This window comes from Chelonoidis abingdonii, chromosome 8 (genome assembly GCF_003597395.2).
Source record: "Chelonoidis abingdonii isolate Lonesome George chromosome 8, CheloAbing_2.0, whole genome shotgun sequence".
Lineage (NCBI taxonomy): Eukaryota > Metazoa > Chordata > Testudines > Testudinidae > Chelonoidis > Chelonoidis abingdonii.
This window is the reverse complement of record NC_133776.1, coordinates 79,194,871-79,213,508: the sequence shown is the minus strand read 5'-3', so window position 1 is coordinate 79,213,508 and position 18,638 is coordinate 79,194,871. Positions and strand designations below refer to the sequence as shown.

General features: G+C 41.3%; 1 protein-coding gene across 3 annotated transcripts; it reads left to right on the top strand.

Moving 5' to 3' along the window:
• Positions 1-362: 362 nt before the first annotated feature.
• LPAR4 (lysophosphatidic acid receptor 4) lies at positions 363-18,415 on the top strand. 3 transcript variants are annotated; one of them, XM_032796961.2, is made up of 2 exons: positions 363-467; positions 16,968-18,415. In XM_032796961.2, the coding sequence occupies exon 2, from the start codon at positions 17,113-17,115 to the stop codon at positions 18,160-18,162; it is 1,050 nt and encodes a 349-aa protein (XP_032652852.1). In that variant the 5' UTR covers positions 363-467; positions 16,968-17,112; the 3' UTR covers positions 18,163-18,415. The 3 variants fall into 3 exon arrangements, 2 of the variants coding, with proteins under 2 accessions (XP_032652852.1, XP_032652851.1); XR_012656437.1 differs by lacking the exons at positions 363-467; positions 16,968-18,415 and adding exons at positions 1,051-1,474; positions 16,351-16,529; XM_032796960.2 differs by lacking the exon at positions 363-467 and adding an exon at positions 1,051-1,474.
• The last annotated feature ends 223 nt before the right edge of the window (positions 18,416-18,638 follow it).

Sequence of the window (18,638 nt, the reverse complement as noted above, 5' to 3'; positions counted from 1 at the left end):
GTTAAAGCTGCTATAACGTGATTTAGAAAATTATTTCGGAATCGACCAGATAAAATCCCATGGCAGCTGGTCATGAGGCAAAAGTCTCTCTCTTTTTGTACGAGCAAGACAGAGAATCCTCTTTTTGCAGTGCTGTATCACCCTTCACTAGTCCAAGGAATAGCATTCACAATGAGTTGTTTACTGGCCTTGGCTGCCTGTGAGAGCAGCCAGAAGAGAGCGGAGAAAAAGGAGCATAAACAAAATGAAATCAGGGCATGTGAGCTGTTTGGCTAAGTTTTAAAAACCAAAGTTTAAAAGCAGACTCAGGATCCCAAGCAGAGGGCTGGAGAAGGCTAGGAGAAAAGAAACTGACCACTACTTGCCATCAGAAAGCAAAGCTGAATAATTTGTCCACTAACATTGCTCTTCCTCCCAGACGGAAGACACCCCAAAACCTTTTCCTAGCTGAAGGGCCGGCACTGAAGGTAAGAGATAGAAATAAAACTCCTGGTTAATTGGTAAATCAGGAGCCAGATTTACTGAGATAATAAGATTTAGCAGACTGGGCTATAAAGACCTGAGAAGTGCTACCTCTCTGGAGATTGTGAACTTTATAATGATCTCCATAAACATTTGACATTCTAACTACCTCCTAAACTTTTTCAGCAGAAACCTAAGGCTTTCAGAGCAAACTGAAATCTGTTGTAGCTCATTTTTAACTAAACAGTTGCACATAGAATTTTATTATCTTTATAAAGTTTCATTTTGCAGCCAGAGGGTGTTCTCTGGTGCATGCCTGACGCAGAAAATCTCTTCTCCCCCCCCCCTTTTTTTTTTTAATTGGGGGACGTAGGGAATCACACAAAGTTTGAGCTTCCAGACCTGGATATTCCCTTGCTTTACATTCGCTAGTCTAAAGCAATACTCTGCTACAAGCACACACACACCGGCTGCGTCAGCCAACCAGTTGCTCAGGAAATCAGCTTGATCTATTGTCGAGCTGTACTTAAGCGGCTAATTCTTGACTGTGAAGGGTGCTTTTCCTTGGCAAGGCGCTTCGGGGAAAAACACGATCAGCCCAATGCCTGGTGACTAAAAGCACAGAGGATGGGGCGGGATCCCAGCTGCTAATAATACCTTCTTATCCAATGAAAAACATTTCCTATTGAGACCCCCAAGAGTTCCCCCTGCCCACTGATCCTGCATAGAGATTGGGCCTTTTCTTGCGTCCTGTTTCCTAAGGCATGATGGCTGCAACATTCAGCAGTTTTTCTTCCCTAACAAAGGAATGGAGATAACTGCTAGTAGCCTCACATTTTAAAGGATGAACGACCATCAGTAAACAGCTAGAGCAGGCAGATTTTATTGATGGGATTAAACAAACCTGCATTTTAAAAAAATGGATAAGTCTATGGACTGCCAGGGAGGAATCTGAGATCTGCTAACTAGGTAGCTGTCTGGAGGCATGATATCTCTAGTCTATATCTCTTGGGTAAGTTTCTATTATTATTTATTAATTTTCAGTAGCGTTATAAAAGTGTACAGATTTAATGTCAGCTATGAGAATCTGATTTTAATACTTTTTAATTCACTGAGTCGGACTGATGCCTGCTGTAACCAATAGAATGATAGCCCACTAGGTTTGAAATGTGGAATACTTTAGCACTAACCTAGCAATACTTTTATCTGGGGAAAGATTTCATTTCTGTTGCCCAAGCCATAATAATGTTTCTGTGAAAGAAGTGCTAGTTTCTCACAGTGATGTAGCAATATGTTTACAGTGACAAGATTATCTCCATGTTTTTGGAATGCAATTACTCTGCAAAAGTACTTACTTGCTGTGAATTATTGCAATGCAAAGCATTGCAATGCATGCTATCTCCTGAAGTCTGAATGACAAATTAAGGACCTCTGTCAGAGCTGTGTTTTTAACTAATGTGTTTCAGCTAATCCAAATAATAACAGCTTGTTCAATAATAAATTGTTTAGAACATTTTGAATTCAGTATTTCAAAGATACAGTTTAACATAGGTTTAAATAAGCGAGCTCTGTATTAAACAATGCTAATTTAGGCTGTCATCCTGCAAAGATTTATATGCTTAGCTTTAGGCATTGTGACACTGCATACAGTTAAGCACATGCCCAAATCTTTGCAGGATCAAGGCCCCAGAAGCTATATTTCCAGAATAGAGTATGAGAGTCAAAATTTCTCATTTTGTAGAACTGTTTTATTTTAAAGAATTAAGGGGCATTCATTTGCAGCCAAATTCTGCTCCCTTTTAATCAATGGAAAAACTCCTATGGATTTCAATAGTCCATGGTTTGGCTATAAGTATATATTAAAAACTTATAAGATGTAAAATTTATTAGGCATATAAGATACTTAGTTGTTAAAATGTGATGCTTTTAAAAAGACAATTACAATAAAAATCCCTTAGTTTTGTCACCATCTCGAGAATGATTTGCAGCAGATACTTTTAAATAAAGGTGCTGAGTTTTTCTTTAAGACAAGGCAGTTCTATAATTTATTATTACTCCAGTAGATGAATACAATAGTTAGCAAAACCTAAAGGATGAGGAAGTTCAAAGCTCAGTGAGGATATCCTCTCACCCTACAATACTTTTTCCATCCTCCTTCTCTTACTAGTATTATGAAAGCCAAAGCAAACCTAGCAGGAAGCTAACCTTACTGCTTTAAAGAGTTCAAAACTTATTAACTTAAAGAGCCCTGAAAAACATAGGGAAGGGGAGAAAGGACTCAGCGTACATTTCTTTATACTCCTTAGAGGCTAAAAATGAGAGTTCTCCTGAGTAGGGTTTAGGTCAGTTGATAAAACCAGTGTCCTTTAAATTCTGGAGATGGAAGTTCAGAACGTACAGAGAAAGTATAAATAGAACCATGCCTGAATGCAGTTACCTATTAACTTTCATTTCAGAAGATGTGGTTTGACAAGGAACGCAAATACATAACTTGTCTCTCGTCATGTTTTCCCGCAGAAGTGAGATATTAATGTTAACAGTTTCTAAGTGTTGCAGATCACAAGCAGCAGAAAAGATGCAATCCTAGCAGTAGCCTTTTTTTTTTTTTTTTTTAACTAGAGGCTGTGACATATAACTGAACATGGGACTAGGAATAGGAGACTTTATATTCTAGTATCTAGTACTGCCACTTTTAAAGGTATGTCTATACTATGGAATTAGCCCAGGTTTTTACCCAGGTGTTGCTCCTAGCTTCTATCCTATCCACCCTGAAAAACCTCTCACTTGAGAGAAGTGCTTTCAGCCCTGGGTTAGAGCCCAGATTCTGCTTTCACTCCAACTGGTAACCCACCCACTTTGCAGTGTGGATGCAGGGTAAATCACTGCAGTATTGATAGTCTACCAATGCCTTCCCACAATTTCACTTACATGCTCAGAACAGAACTTCTCCCACAATTGACTGGGAAAGAATCAGAGCAGCTCAGTTTACCGCAACATGAAGAATCATGGGATGTGCCTGCAGAAGTCCTAATGACACGCGTGGGGGAACACAGCATCAGTGAGGACACAGTAACTTGGATGTGATTTTACAGTGTGGTCGCTCACATCCAGGCCAACTCTGCAGCGAATTCATACCCTTACATGCAGGTTGGGTCTGAGCCTGTCCTCATTGACTTCAGTGGTGCAAAACCAGACCCGCTAAGTTCTGGATCTGTTTCCAAAATAGGGGAAAACCATAAGTAAAACCCTGACATATCTCATAGGATTAACAGCATTACAGCGTTTACTAAATGTTTGCAAAGAGCTGTCTATGTGTAAATCAGTATTAAATTGCTCTATATTTTTATTAATATTATAGGATTTCTTCAGTCAATTGATCACAATTGTCAAAGTATTTATATTTATATTCTTCCTGATTGGTCAGTCTACTTATGTTAATTTTTCAAGATATATTTGTGTTTGTTAGAGTTCACCAAAATGTGAAATCTGGTTATAGAAGATTGCAGCCCTAGCTTGCCTGCTGGAATTTAGGTTGGTACTGAAGCACATTGATTACCATGACACATTGTTGGCCTTCCATAAGTAAAGCAAGCTGATTAAATCAATCCAGTCCCTGGCTATTTGCATGGACAGCTGTCCACTGCCACAAATGACATTCTATTTAACTATCCCAGACAGACAGACATAGGACTGAATGGGTATGGAGCCTGAAATCCCCATCCATCCCCAATGGGGTCTTACCAGGTCAAGTGGGTATAAAGGATTGCGCTGCTGCTGCTGCTCTGCTTGTTCCATAAATAATATGACTTTAGTCTCTGGGGACATGAAACCACCACCTTTCACAAAAGCTAAATTATTTTACTGGAAAAAGAAGTTATCTATTCACCAGAGCAGACAGTGGTGGCACGTTTTGCTCAAATGCACCATCTCCTGCATTTACTCAAGAGAGACTATGCTCTGAAAGGGTGAAGACCAATTCAGTTTCAGTAACAGTTTAGCCTGTCTTGAGCCTCCTTAAATGAGAGCTTTCTGAATTATTTGTAGTTTTGTTTTCCAGAAAATTCAAAAACTATTTTTATCTTGGCAAGTTTGAGGAAGTGAATTTGTGCAGTGTTTATCAGTCATTCAAATTTAGAAATGAGTACATACGAAGGCAACAATAGCGTGCTTTTGTATCACAGGTCTTAATGAAATACATACAATATGTTTTTTTGTAATACTTTAAAAAGTTGTGTATGTTCACAAAGAAAGTCACATCTGAAAAGCTAATTTTTTAAGGATTTTGGGGGTTTCACTTTGGAACCTTCGGATATGGTCTTCTTGCTCAAGATGGTTTTCAAGTTAAACATGAATTGCATTGCATTACTCAAAAATAACACCACCTCCCCTCAAACCATGCTGTAGTTTTCCCACTATTCTGTCATTTGTGGAAATATGGCATCTAGAAATTGAATTATGGGAATGAAATTATGGTGTCTCTGAATCTGCGTTTTTGTAATGACAAATCATTCTAGCTTTCTTCCATTATTATAGCTTTGCTCCCTGTAGTTTATTACTGAAGGCGTAAGATGTCACAACTCTCTCTATCTGTTAGCTTTCAGCACTGGGGTGTGTTTTCTCTTATGTATTTTCATTATAGTTTACTGAATTTGTTTTCAGTTTATAAAACAAAATAAAAGCCTTATTTACTGGAGAATGCTGGTTAGGAATATGACATTTTCCCTGTGAGAGGGTAAAAGTCCTTCTATGAAAACACCAATCAAACCTCCTGGTCAGTTTACATCAGTTTTGGCAAAGGTACTTGTGACATTTACGATATGGATGCCTAAGACCCAAACCATGTGATAGTTGAACTCCAAGAAGGTACTGAGTACCTTCAGCTCTCAGGATATGTCTAGACTTCAGTGTAAGCCCAGGGTTCAAACTCAGGCTCAAGCCTAACCCCTCTTCTGTCTACACACAAATCATGCTAATGCAGGGCTTGGTCCCAGGAGCCCGTGAGTTGGAGGATCCGAGCCTGAATCAAGCTGGGACCCTGTTGCTCTGCAAGGTAGACACAGGCCTATTGGACTCATGATCTGGGAATCCACCAGACATATCTCACAATCCCACAGGCCAGCTTTCTTTGTCTTCTGAACAATCAAGTTTGATGGACAGTCAATTTTTCCCCCACACTGCTCCACAAACAAAGAACTAGTGTAACCGTATTTTGGGAGGGCATTAAGAAGTCTTGGATATGGGTTGTTGGACTCAGGCCCGAATAATGCAGTGTAGAAGGTGGAGCCTCACATTGGGACCCCAAGTTCAACAATTCCTAACTTGTGGTTACAAATGAATGTAGACCCTCAAGCTCTGGGTTAACAAACCCAGGGTCTGCTAACTCAAGTTCTACTAACCCTGAGTTTACATTGCAGTGTAAACATACCCCAAAATAATCAGCTCTTTGGCTAGTACAAAGCAGCACCGTTCCACTGCAGTAAATGGTAATACAGTACAGAGCCTTTTATGTGTGAATCCGCTTAACATGCGGTAGCGCCGTGCCTCCCTATTTAACACACAGTATAGGAACTTGCTATGTAGCGCTATAGATTTGCTCACTGACTCACTGACATAGAAATCGACAGGAAGTGCGAAGCGGAAATGTGCTGTATGTCTTTACCATCAGTGGGTGGTAAAGAACCGTCCTTAAAGTGCTGCCCCTCCCCACCCACCCCCGGTGGCCCTGCCAGTAGGGAAGGCAAAAAGGGCACTTTAAGGGCAGTCGTTTGCTGCAGAAGGGGGGGGGGGGTAACATTAAAGTGCTGCCGTGGCAAAGGACGCAGCAGCGCTTTAAGATTCCTTCCCCTTTTGCCTTCCCTTGGCCGCTGAGGGGTGGAGTGGGGGGTGCAAAGGGAGCAGCTGCCTCGAGGCCAGCGATTTAAAAGGGCCCGGGGTTCTGGATGCCACTATCGCAGCAGCGGTGGCTGGAGCGCCTGGCCCTTTAAATTGCCTTGAGAACCACGGGCGGTGCGGACCAGGCGGCCTGGAAGGGTTGGTGACCCCCTAGCCCTGCCCCTTCTGCCCGAGGCCCCATTCCTTCCGAGGGCCAGAGCCAGCCCCGCTCTGTACCGGTAAGTGTCCTGAGTTACTTTCACCCTTGTGTAGTAGTAATGTTTTTATTAGATGACACATTTGAATTTATATTCTTGCAAAGTGCCATTAACAGCTACACCTGCAGTATTTGGGATGCTGTGAATACGTATGTAATCCTAGATAATTATACATGTGTATATAGATATCTTAAGATATTTCAGCATGGCCCTCTTAACCCGCGGTCCGTTAACACACGGTCGTGACGGCTTGACTCCCGACATCCCCGCATAAATGGGTCTGTACTGTATGTCCATTTATACCAGCTGAGGATCTGGTTGGTAGACTTCAATGGGAGTTGCAGGTGCTTAGCACCTTCCAGGATCAGGGCCTTTGAGAAAACAAAGCCTTATTATATCAATAAGATCACCTACCAAACCAGTGCAGGGTGCACATCCTGCAAGATCCGGCGCACTCCTGTGGGATGCTGTGTTCTCGACTCCCACTGACTTCAGTGGGGGAGGAATGAAGTCAGCACCTCAAAGGAGATCAAACCTATAGTCCCCTCACCACAGAGTTTTATAACTGCAAAAGCTTGAGACTCATATGTATTCTGATGGAGGTGAGTGAAACTTCACTGAAGCTGGTGAGCATAAGACACTATTCATTCAGAATAAATATAAGATGCAGCTAAGCTCTTTTTTTACAGCAAGTTAGATGAAAGTGTAGGAGCTACTTCCCAAAACACAGGTCCTATGCAAGGCTGGTCAGAAATTTGACTTTTTGGGCAGTGGGATTTTACTGGGAATTGTTTGATAGAGGTGTGCATGTGAGAGCAGAAGCACTCAGAGAACATGCAGAGAAGCAGGCCAAAAGCCAAGCAAGACAGCAAGAGAAGCACTGAAAACATGGCTGAGAGAAAAATCCAAAAGAGAGAGGGAACTTTTTGTGCAGAATGCTGGCTGCGAAGAGACTTTGAACTTTGAGCAAAGAAACTCCCTCTGGTTTGATTCCTCTTGTGTTCAGGGAAATAGGACTTTGTACATTCTTTGTAAATAAATAGAATTGCATCAGAGAAATACCTGACTCCAGCGTCAATTTCTCCTTCTAATGGAAACAACCTGCTAAACTCCAAACATTAGCTAACTGCTTAGGTCACAAGCATAATAAGGTTTTCTAAGGAATTTTTCGCCAATTGTTTTTTGTATTACGTTCTCTATTGGATTTTCCAGATTTTGCATGGTCTAGTGCTATGCTGGCCAACAGCAGCACTATATTAGATCTAGGTATACCAATGTAAAAAGAGATCCATCAAGTAAGAGACTTGGGCATGAAAAAAGACACACGCAAAATGGCAGTCTCAGTCTTCGGAAATCATATTGAGGTTCCTTTGAAAGCTAGGCCCAAAAGGTTGGGTTCTCTGTATACTAATAATCCATTAATATATATGAATTGAGGATCAAGTTTACTACATCAGTGTACACACACATTATGGTGACAGTTTAAAACATCTACTGGAAGGTAGCTCTAATCTTAGAATAGGTTAGGGGATGAGGTGTTTGGGAAAAAGGCATTTTTAGTGAAAAGCAAAAAAAAAAAAAAGTATCTTGCCCTGAAGGTTAGCATATGATCATTGGATAGGTTAGTTCACCATTCCTCTAAAAGGAAAACGTCTTAGTGAGCTAAACACAAAACAGATACAGCACAGGGAAGTCGCCATGCAGAGGAAACACCTTGAAGCTCTCCAAGGACTGTTAGAAGAATCAACAACAATGCCGATCAATCCAAAAGAAACAAAGCGTGATCCTTTAGGATTATGACTTATATAGATCAGGTTTCCCTTTCCACATTCAGTGAAGAAGAATCTCTAGGAAGAACAACCCTAATCCTGGCTCCTGTTTTGGCCGCTTTATGCTCCTCTGCTATTACAAAAAGGAGCTGTGGAACCATGGGTGCAGGTTGGGAGAGAGGAGGGGTTGCCTCCCCAAATGGAGGCAATGCGTGGGGGGCACGTAGGGTTACATGCCACTGCTCCCTCCCCCAGTTGCTGCAAGTGCTGGGGGCTAGGACAGCTCGGTGGGGACACCCCAGGCAGGCCCAGCCATCCCTATGGGGTGGGACCCGCTTGTTCACCAACACCCCTCCCCCTGCCCCACAAGCTGGGCCCTGGCAGGACACCAGCCTTGCTCTCCACTTGCTTGGACTGGTGTGCAGCCCTTTGTCAGGCAGCCACAGGCCAGCGATGGCAGCGGCAGGGTGCTGGGAGGTGGGACAGGGCTTGTCTCCAAGGGGACCAAGCCCCACACCATGTCTGTGCCCAGCCATAGCCCTGGCCAAGGCCCCAGGGTTCATATGGAGCCACTGTGGGTGGGTAGTGCAGGCACTGGGCCATCATGGGCAGTGGGAGTTGGGACACTGCCCAGAACCACCATAGTTTCTTCTATACCACCCCTACGTGAGAGAGGCCAAGAGAAAGAGGGTGCGGCCAGGGTGAGTCTATCCCTGACTGATTCCTGGCTGCTAGAAGGGCCTGTTGGGACCCAGGATTATGCCAAAGGTTCAGATGCCCCAGACCTGAATTTTACTTTGTGTCTAATGCATTTCATCTGGGCTTGACAGCACTTAAACATGATGAAATCCTGGTCCCATTGAAGTCAACAGGCTTTTTGCTACTCATGTCAGTGGAGTCAGGATTTCACCAATTATTTCAGCCTCAACACCCATGAGGTAAGTAGCATTTGTGCTCATAAATATGAGAAAATTGAGATAATATAGGTGCTGAAGATACACAGCAAGTCAGTGCCAGAGCCATGAATGAAAGCCTGACTCCTTCCCTCATTCTAAGGCACTAGAAAACTCCCCCTTTCACTGTAACCTACATGGCATCTTCCTAACAGTAAATTGCTGTGTTAAAATATGCATGTTTGTGTGTGGGAGGATCTTGTCTGGCTCTTTGGGGTGAGAGGCTTTAAAGGGACAACTTAAAAGTCGCACTCTGTCTGAATAGGTTTTCCTACTATTGTCACAGATAACACCTAGGATTACTGGAGTTGCAAGATTAGAAAAAAAGTCTCTTTTCTGCTTTCAGTTACTTTGTACATTTAACAGCACTTTGTTTATAGACAGTTAAATTGTTTCCTGTTGTCAGTCAACCAGTTTCTTCTGTTCGTATGGCTTTTTCACACATAAACAGGAAACAGAAAAAAAACTTTTGAAAATAGGAAAAAGTTATTTTAAAACCACAGTAACTGACAGGGGAAGATGTTGTGCCTGAATCTAATTCTGGATTAACTTTATTTCAAATAAATGTCCAATTAAAAAAAAAATGCTGTTTCCTCTACCAGTAGCCAATGGAGTCAGTGAATACCTACTCCTGCTGTGTGACAGGGGGCAACTTTTTGTGACTCCACTCCATGTTATGTGACTGAGGCCAGGAAATAAAGATCAGTCTTTTACCGGCACTTGTCTCATATCTTTACAATATTGCCAGACCTGAGCGTTCAAAAATCACGAGTTCCCGAAAAGCAGATTTGTCTGAGCCTTTAGACTGCACTTAGATCATGTTTTCAGGCTCTCTCTCCAAAACTATAAGCAGGGACATCATTTGCTAAAGGCAAGGGGGAAGTTGTCTCCCCCCTCACCCAACTTTTCATAGGTCTATACGCTCCATTCTTTCTTCCACTTTTTGCACCTCCTTTCCCCCCTCAATTTTGGATGGCATCATTAGGAAAGCAATAATTGCCTAGTTTCTTATTTGTGATCCTCTTTGGGACAGAGAACACCCTATATGCTGACATGACTTTGCTCCCACCTCAGAATTTTTCTAAAATGACTCCCCGAACCATAAGGGCAAAAAAAAAATTTTTTTTTAAATGAAAGAGTAATGTAAGCCTATGCTGGGGCTTTAAGACAAAAAACAACATGTATTGCAAGACTCACCATAAAGTTGTGTGAGCTGGCTTTATTACTATCTCAAATGCTAGCTGGCATTCTGAATTCAGGGTTGTTAATTTTTTAATTTAAACCTTGTAAGACATTAGAAATGCTTGATAACTAGATGCTACCATGACAGGTCCATTAGAAATACCTTGGATTTGTCACACAATCTCATTTTGCATTTAGAAAACAAACTATATCTGTAGAGTCCATATCATATCAGTAGTTCTCATGCAAGTCTAGAAGAATCTACATCCTGCAGCCTTTACTCAGGATTATGCCCTAATAAATCTGAAGAAAAACTAAAACTGTCTTTAGAACAAAATAAATTCCCATCCAAAATCTCTACCTAATCCTTAGAAATAGGCAAAAGGGAGAAAATTCCAAATCAGTGATTATAGTGACTTTGACCTTAACTCATCTCACTAGGCTTCAGCAGACATGATGCATGAGACCTGTTTTAGTGTAGTGTTACACGTGTGGACTCATATTTTTATATTCTATCAGCTGGATGCACAATAATGATGCAAAAGCCTTTTCATGCATACCACTCTTGCCAAGAGTAGGAAAAGTTGTCATGCTGTGTGTAAGGACAATATATAATGGTCTGCTATGGGGGCAGAGGCTGTATGTACTGAATCATACAGCCAAGGCCCCATGACCCCTTAGATCACTGACTCTTTGGTCATGAAAGGCCTCGACACTAGTCTATTTGCATGAGGAAATCCACAGCAATTCTGTCACATCACCTCAGAGGGCTGGTCTACACTGCAGGGGAAAATCGATCTTAGAAACGCAACTTCAGCTACGTGAATAACGAATATCTAAGATCGGATTACTCACCCGTCCTCACTGCACGGGATCGATGTCCGCGGCTCCCCCTGTCGATTCCGGAACTCCGTTGGGGTTGGTGGAGTTCCGGAATCGATATAAGCGCGCTCGGGGATTGATATATCGCGTCTAGATGAGACGCAATATATCGATCCCCGAGCAATCGATTGTAACCCGCCGATACGGCGGGTAGTGTAGACGTAGCTCTGGCCTATGGTTTTTCTGTCACCCACACAGGTACAACTACCTTCCAAAATTTGGTCCTATTTGTGTAATGCTTTTTTGTGTCATGAAGTGCATTAAGCACAATAATTCCATCAGAATTTTGAAAGCTTTTGATTTTGTCAATCTGAGTCAAACTAAGAAAATCAACAAGCCATGTAATTTTATTTACCCACACGACCTCTTAAGTATTCATGCTCACAAAGTTCAAATCACTTTACATCTCCACTAAGTTAGTATAACAAGCAAGGAAAAGGAATAAATGTATTGAGAAGATGTGAATTGTAAGTTTTGATTCCCAAGTTGTTTTGCAAAGTAAAAGTGACCTAATTAATGTATATTTTATGCATAACATATAAAACAGACATATAGCATCTGAAGGGACCTCAAGAGGCCCGTCTCCACCTATTCTGAGGGGAATTGAAGTATACCTAGAATTAAGGTTGCCAACTTCGTAATATTTGAAAACCAGACACTCCATCGGGAGTTCTGGAACCTCCTCCTCAGTGCATCTTGCCTGCCCTGAGACCTCCTTCCCCTCCTCGGTCCTCTTTCTTCTTCCTGGGTCAGGAGGGACTCACCTGCGGAGCCACTCCTGGGAGCAGTAGCTGCCCAATGTAGGTAGGAGGCAGCTTTGGCCTAGTAGGGGCTGGGCGTGGGTGATGACCCAGCGCCTCCCTGCCCACAGTAACCAGACTTTGAGTGTCCAGTCAGTAGATCTGATCAGACACCGTCAGGTCCCCTTTTTGTCCAGACTTTCTGGTCAAAAACCGGGCACCTGGCCACTCTGTCTAGAATGTTTAGGTATACTTACAGTTAACACTGAGTTCATACCGTATTATACTGGGCCTCCAATGGCTAACGTGTAGGGCAGGAGACATGTCAATAGCAACAAAAAGAAGGCAGCTTCATGAATAAAATAAGACAAGAGCTCAGTTTCTTTCCTTTTTTTTTTCGGAACAGTCCATTTCTTGTGTGTCGCTTAATATTTTCAGTGCAAATATATTTCTTTTCAAGTTAAAAGCTTTTAGGATGCCAAGTAAATATATTTGATAATTACAGTGCCCCGAGAAGCTATGACATGGCAATTATGAGTGTCATAGTGCGTAAGGACAATGGAGTCAGAAACAAAGAGATCATTTATTTTAGGAAGGAGAAGAGATTTCCTTAATTTTCAGTGCATGGCAGGTGAAAGTGATCCCTATAACACATGATAATTGAGTGAGGGCAAGCTGGAGTGTCAATTATCTGTTGCAACACTGCTGGCTTCCCCCTCAGTGGTGCTGAACTGGCGTAACTGACAAAAGATGTAGAGTCATGTGAAGCTCCGCCTTCACATGAGATGTAATGCTCACAGTAATTCAGTACTCTCGTGTAAAAGCACTTTTCTATATTCCATTATGGCACCACTTCTAATAACTGCTGAACTAGAATTTGTACATTCTGTACAGTGGACAATGAATCTAAAGATCTGGTCTGCCTGAAAAACAGAATTCTAAGTTATTTTGTTTATTTGATGTGCACTGAACTTGGCATGTTAAAAACATGAAGCTAAATCTTTGTAATCTTTCCCAACAGAGTGATAGGGTAGTGAGCATGATAGGCAGGAAATTTGGTGTTGATTTAATTCTGGTTAGAGAGAAGGAGAATGTATCTAATATTTAAAGCATTAAAATTAGAGACCCTGACACCTTGTAACTGAAAGTGAATGACTCAGTTTAAGAATTTGTCAGCTTGTTTAACCGCCTCAGTGTTAAATATGTAAACAACATGGACTCATATTTTCAAGATCATAACCTTGTTTGAACAATAGTTGGTAGACAATTCTCAGACTGATGTACCAGGAAAGTGAAATTTGTCCATGTGACTCCTTGTTAAATAGGAAAAAAAAAAAAAAATGATCCAGCATCTTTTCTCCAGAGCACTGGAGCTGCATTGTATGCAGCTCAGACTGCTGGCACATAACATAGCTTGATTGTGAATAATAATGGTAAATATTTCAAAATACCCTTTAAATATGCAAGTCTTGGTTTCTGAATGCACAGTTTGGGGCTGCCAAAATGCAGGACCATATGCACAAATTGGGAAAATTGAATATCCAACTATCTGATGTAAGTTTTGGTTGAGTAGAAACACAGGTTCCCAGAATTGTGCCTCCAAAATTTGGACATATACAGAGCCAACGTTGAGGCCACGTGGAAAACCTGGCTCTCAGTGAGGGGGGAAAAAAAGAAATCTACTTATGCAAGTTAAATTTCAACATAAACATTACAGATTGCTTCTGATGGAGATAAAGTGCAGTCTGTTTAAGTACTGTATGTGGTTTAGAAGCCAAGACGTTAATACAGTAAGACTGAGGTTTAAGTTATGAGGCAAATCATACCTGTTGGAACTACATATATTTGTGAACCTGGTTACTTACTGCCTTAAAGACAGGCAAAATATAAAACCTATACAAATTCATTTGATATAGATATATCCAGCTAAACGTGTAGCTCAACCTATGATTATTTTTAGATTACGTCACAATTAAAGAGAGTGCATTTTTGCATAGCTTAGTACCACCTCTTCCAAAATGAATCTCTGTGGAATTTTCTTCTGGTGTTGTTTCCTACTGGTTGGCAATGAAATTCAATTTGTCATGAATTTAGTAAGCCAGACATTGAAATAGTGAAAGAGAGAAAATGTGTGGATTACAAAGCTGAGAGATACCAGAAGAGCATTTTGCCCCCTACATTTTTTTTTTTTTTTGAAGACAGTTCATATAAGGCAGCATCTGTTTGTGGTGTAGAAAACATCTGAATGTTGGCTTTGAACTCATTTGTCATGCTACACAGCCAACAGGTATCAGATAAAGGTATGTCTACTTCTGATTTGAATATGTGTTAACCAGGATCCTCACAGCAACTGCTCGTTTCAAACATAAGTAAAGATAAAGAAGTTTACAGAACTGTTTAAAAAGCGTGTGCCAAAAACTGCCAGGAGACCACATGCCAAATTCAGACAGAGCGGTGCACATACAGTTAGCAATAGCTAGAAAGCCCATGAATAAATGGGGCAGCCTGGGGTAGAGGTTTTTTGCCCCAATCCTGGCTCCTCCAGAACTTAGAGAGAGCCTGTTGTGTAAGCCCGCTGTGACACAGGTGCAGTTCCAAGGTAAGGCTTAGAGATCAGGGCCATGGTCCATCTGATCTGACTTCACACTACTCCTATACACCTACTTATACACAGATTGGTGCTCTTAGCAGGAATAATCTCTAAGGGACAAGGCAGGGCACTGATTAGAAAACTGGCATATAATGCTGCTTTTGCAGTGCCTACCGTACATGTACGGTTTTCTGGTCACTCCTACTTGGGACAGATTTCATGTCTGTCATTTGGTGAAGTTTTGTGATGAGGAAAATGAGAAGTTTCTGTTCTTTTCATTGTAGTGGAGTAAGTTTTAGTAAAGTTTTGAGCACTGGACATTTTACAGTTGGCTTACAGATAACTTGCATGCAAGAAATATTGTCTGAGAATGTAATTTTTTCCCACTGGGAATACAATATAGAAAACACTTGATTTTACTAGTTAGACAATATGCATCCAATTATCCTGATTCAATCCATGTTTCATTTCAATTAGTTGTTTGCTTACATATTCTAATTTCAAAAGTGTTTTCAATTATTTCAGAGAATCGTAATGTATCCAATACCACCTAAAATTTGCTATTTAATCTATATTGCCACAGGATCTCTTTTTGATGCAGCTCCAACTCCGAACTAGTGGTTCCATCTGTCAAAAATGCTCTATAGTTTTACCTACCAGGTCAGTTGTTAGATCACAAGAAACAAGCTTTACATTCTCTATTTAGTTTCCTATATTTTACAGTTCAGACGCTCCTCTTGCAGTTGTCTGACCTTGTTCCACTTTCCCCAGAGACACAGCCATGTCCAAAAAATTATTTTCTCCCTAATCTGAGAAACTTTCTGATTGCTTCTTTGCACAGGCCTTAAAAATAGACTCAAGATAGAGCCATTAATAAGGGTACACCTCTACCCTGATATAACGCTGTCCTCAGGAGCCAAAAAATCTTACCGCATTATAGGTGAAACCACGTTATAGTGAACTTGCTTTGATCCACTGGAGCGTGCAGCCCTGCCCCCGAGCCCCCGAGCACATCTTTACCGTGTTATATCCGAATTCGTGTTATACTGGGTGTGTTATATCGGGGTAGAGGTGTATTTAGTTCCAATAAATGTAAAAAACCAAATGCTTATCAGAACTATCCAAATCTCTAGAGCCTGCTAAATTGGGCTGGAAGTCTCATGAGACCAGATTTTCTATGGTATTTCCAATACTTTCTGTTCTGATCTTAGTCAAAGACCAGACGTGAAAAAGGAGCTTTTTAGAAAAGCTTCACTAGAACACTTCATGAAAATCATGTTTTTGCCAAAATCTTGTTTGAGAAAAAACGAAAGAGTTCCAGTTTCAGAATGTCCCTTTTGGCCTTTTCAGAATGAAATGTTTTGATTTTTTAAAATGACTGTTTCAGTTATTTAAGTATAATTGAATTTTTTTTAAATAAATGCAAATCAAAACAAAATGTTTCAACTTGTATCTAAATATTTTTCAGAATTTTCTTTCACAGAGAATTTCAAAATGTTGGGATTTCGTTCCTAAATGAAAAAATGACAAATGTCAAAATCCTTCACAAAATGGAATTTCCATTCTCTGCATAGCTCCAAGAGCTTATCTGAACATTTCAGAATCTTTTTTGGTTCTAGCTATGGGTGATGTGTTAGGGTTAAGTTTTTGTTTCCCAAACCTGATGGTCCATTCCTATTTAAGATTTTAGGGGGAGATTTATTTCAAGAAGTTGCCAACTCTGACTGAAGCTATTCTGGGAGATTCTGCCCCCCCCCCATGATGTAATGTCATTTTCTTAAAATATCCTATTAAAATCTCCCGGATTGCTTTCAATAGTCACGGGGAGATTGATGCCGATTCCAGGAGACTCCAGGCCAATCCTGGAGTACTGGCAATCCCATTCAAGGCACAAATGCAAATTTGGCACCCAACTCCTATAGACTTTCAATAAGAATCTGAATGCTTAACTGGCCTTTGTGACAAACTCTCCATCCTGATGTATTTCCAGATCATTTCATATTTCTTGGTTTAGTATATAAGAAAATAAATTGTAAGCCAAATACTACCATTATCACAACATTTCTAAAATAAAATAAAGATACCTACTCCATGATACCTATCTATGGGATGTATCTTTAAGAAAATGTACCTGATAAACATTAAAAAAACCCTGAACATCTACAGCGGTAAGAATATGCTCCATAACCTGTGGTGGTGGTGGTGGTGGCGGCGGCGGCGAAAAGGGACTGTGTGTTTTCATGTACAGAAACTTTAAATGATAATTGGGTTGCAGAACTGACTGTTTGTGTCTTCCTTAGGATGACAGGACATCACAAATATGAGGCGCCAGAGCTTCAAGCCACAACATTAGAATTCTTAAGGAAGAGTGCTCTCATTAACTTATTTTATGGATGCCACTGAATTCAGCTTTGAAGGGCTCCAAAAACACATCACAGACCTGGAATGGGAAACCACAGCAATAATCATACCTGTTTGACAGATGATTCCTTTAAATACAACCTGTATGGGGCTGTATACAGCGTGGTATTCATCCTTGGCTTGATCACAAACTGTGCTTCTTTGTTTGTTTTCTGCTGTCGAATGAAAATGCGAAGCGAGACAACTATTTTCATGACAAACCTTGCCGTCTCTGACTTGCTCTTTGTATTCACTTTGCCTTTTAAAATATTTTATAATTTCAACAGGCACTGGCCTTTTGGGGACACTCTGTGCAAGATTTCGGGGACTGCATTTCTCACCAACATATATGGCAGTATGCTGTTCCTCACCTGCATTAGTGTCAACCGTTTTCTGGCTATTGTCTACCCATTCAGATCTCGTACCATTCGGACAAGGAGAAATTCAGCCATTGTGTGTGCAGGAGTCTGGATACTAGTCCTCAGTGGAGGAATTTTAGCCTCATTGTTCTCCACAACCAATGTCTCCAACACTAGCACAACCTGCTTTGAGGGTTTTTCCAAAATTGTTTGGAAGACCTATTTGTCTAAGATCACTATATTTATTGAAGTGGTAGGATTCATAATTCCTTTGCTAATCAACCTCACATGCTCTTCACTGGTTCTGAGGACTCTCCGGAAACCTGCTACATTATCTCAGATTGGGACAAACAAAGTGAAAGTACTAAAGATGATTATTGTGCATGTGGCCATTTTTGTAGTATGCTTTGTGCCCTACAATTCCATACTTTTCTTATATGCTCTTGTGCGCTCTCAAGCCATAGCAAACTGCTCTTTGGAGAGATTTGCTAGGACAATGTACCCAATCACATTATGCATTGCAACAATGAATTGCTGCTTTGACCCCTTCATTTACTACTTCACATCAGAATCTTTTCAAAAGTCTTTCAATATACACCCCCAAATACAAATGGATTCCATTTCCAAGACTGAAACACCTCTAACAATGAAGACCGCACTGCCTGCAATACAGGAGGAAGTGAATGACCAGGCTATTACAAATGGAGGTGATCCAACTGCTGAATCACATTTCTAATGGCTTGTCTACATACAGAGTTATTCCTGATTAATTATCCCTGATTCACTTCCAGGGATAAAAGTAGGCTGGTACGGGCTGATATGGTGTACCAGTAAGAAGCCGGTACCAGCCCATATGCAGCCGACCTTAAAGCGCTGCCATGGCAGTGCTTTAATGTCTCTGCCCCTTTTGCCCCCCGTCAGCAGCCCTGCTAGAAGGGACCCTATCGGCAGGGCAGGCAAAAGAGGCAGCTGCCCCCGGGCGGGTGATTTAAAAAGGCATCAGTGGCCAGAGCCCCGAGCCCTTTTAAATCGCCGCTGGAGCCCCAGGCAGCACGGGCCAGGCAGCGAAGATGGGCTGGCTGGGGGACGCTGACCCCCAGCCCCGCTCCTTCCATGGTCCCAGATCCAGGCCCCCATACTGGTAAGTGTTTAATATTACTTTCACCCTTGTTCATTCCACATATGGATATTCTTATTCCAGAATAAGAGTGC

What these genes read in the sequence shown, in the direction of transcription:
- LPAR4 (XM_032796961.2), top strand. Translation starts at nt 17,113, where the DNA reads ATGGGAAACCACAGCAATAATCATACCTGTTTGACAGATGATTCCTTT.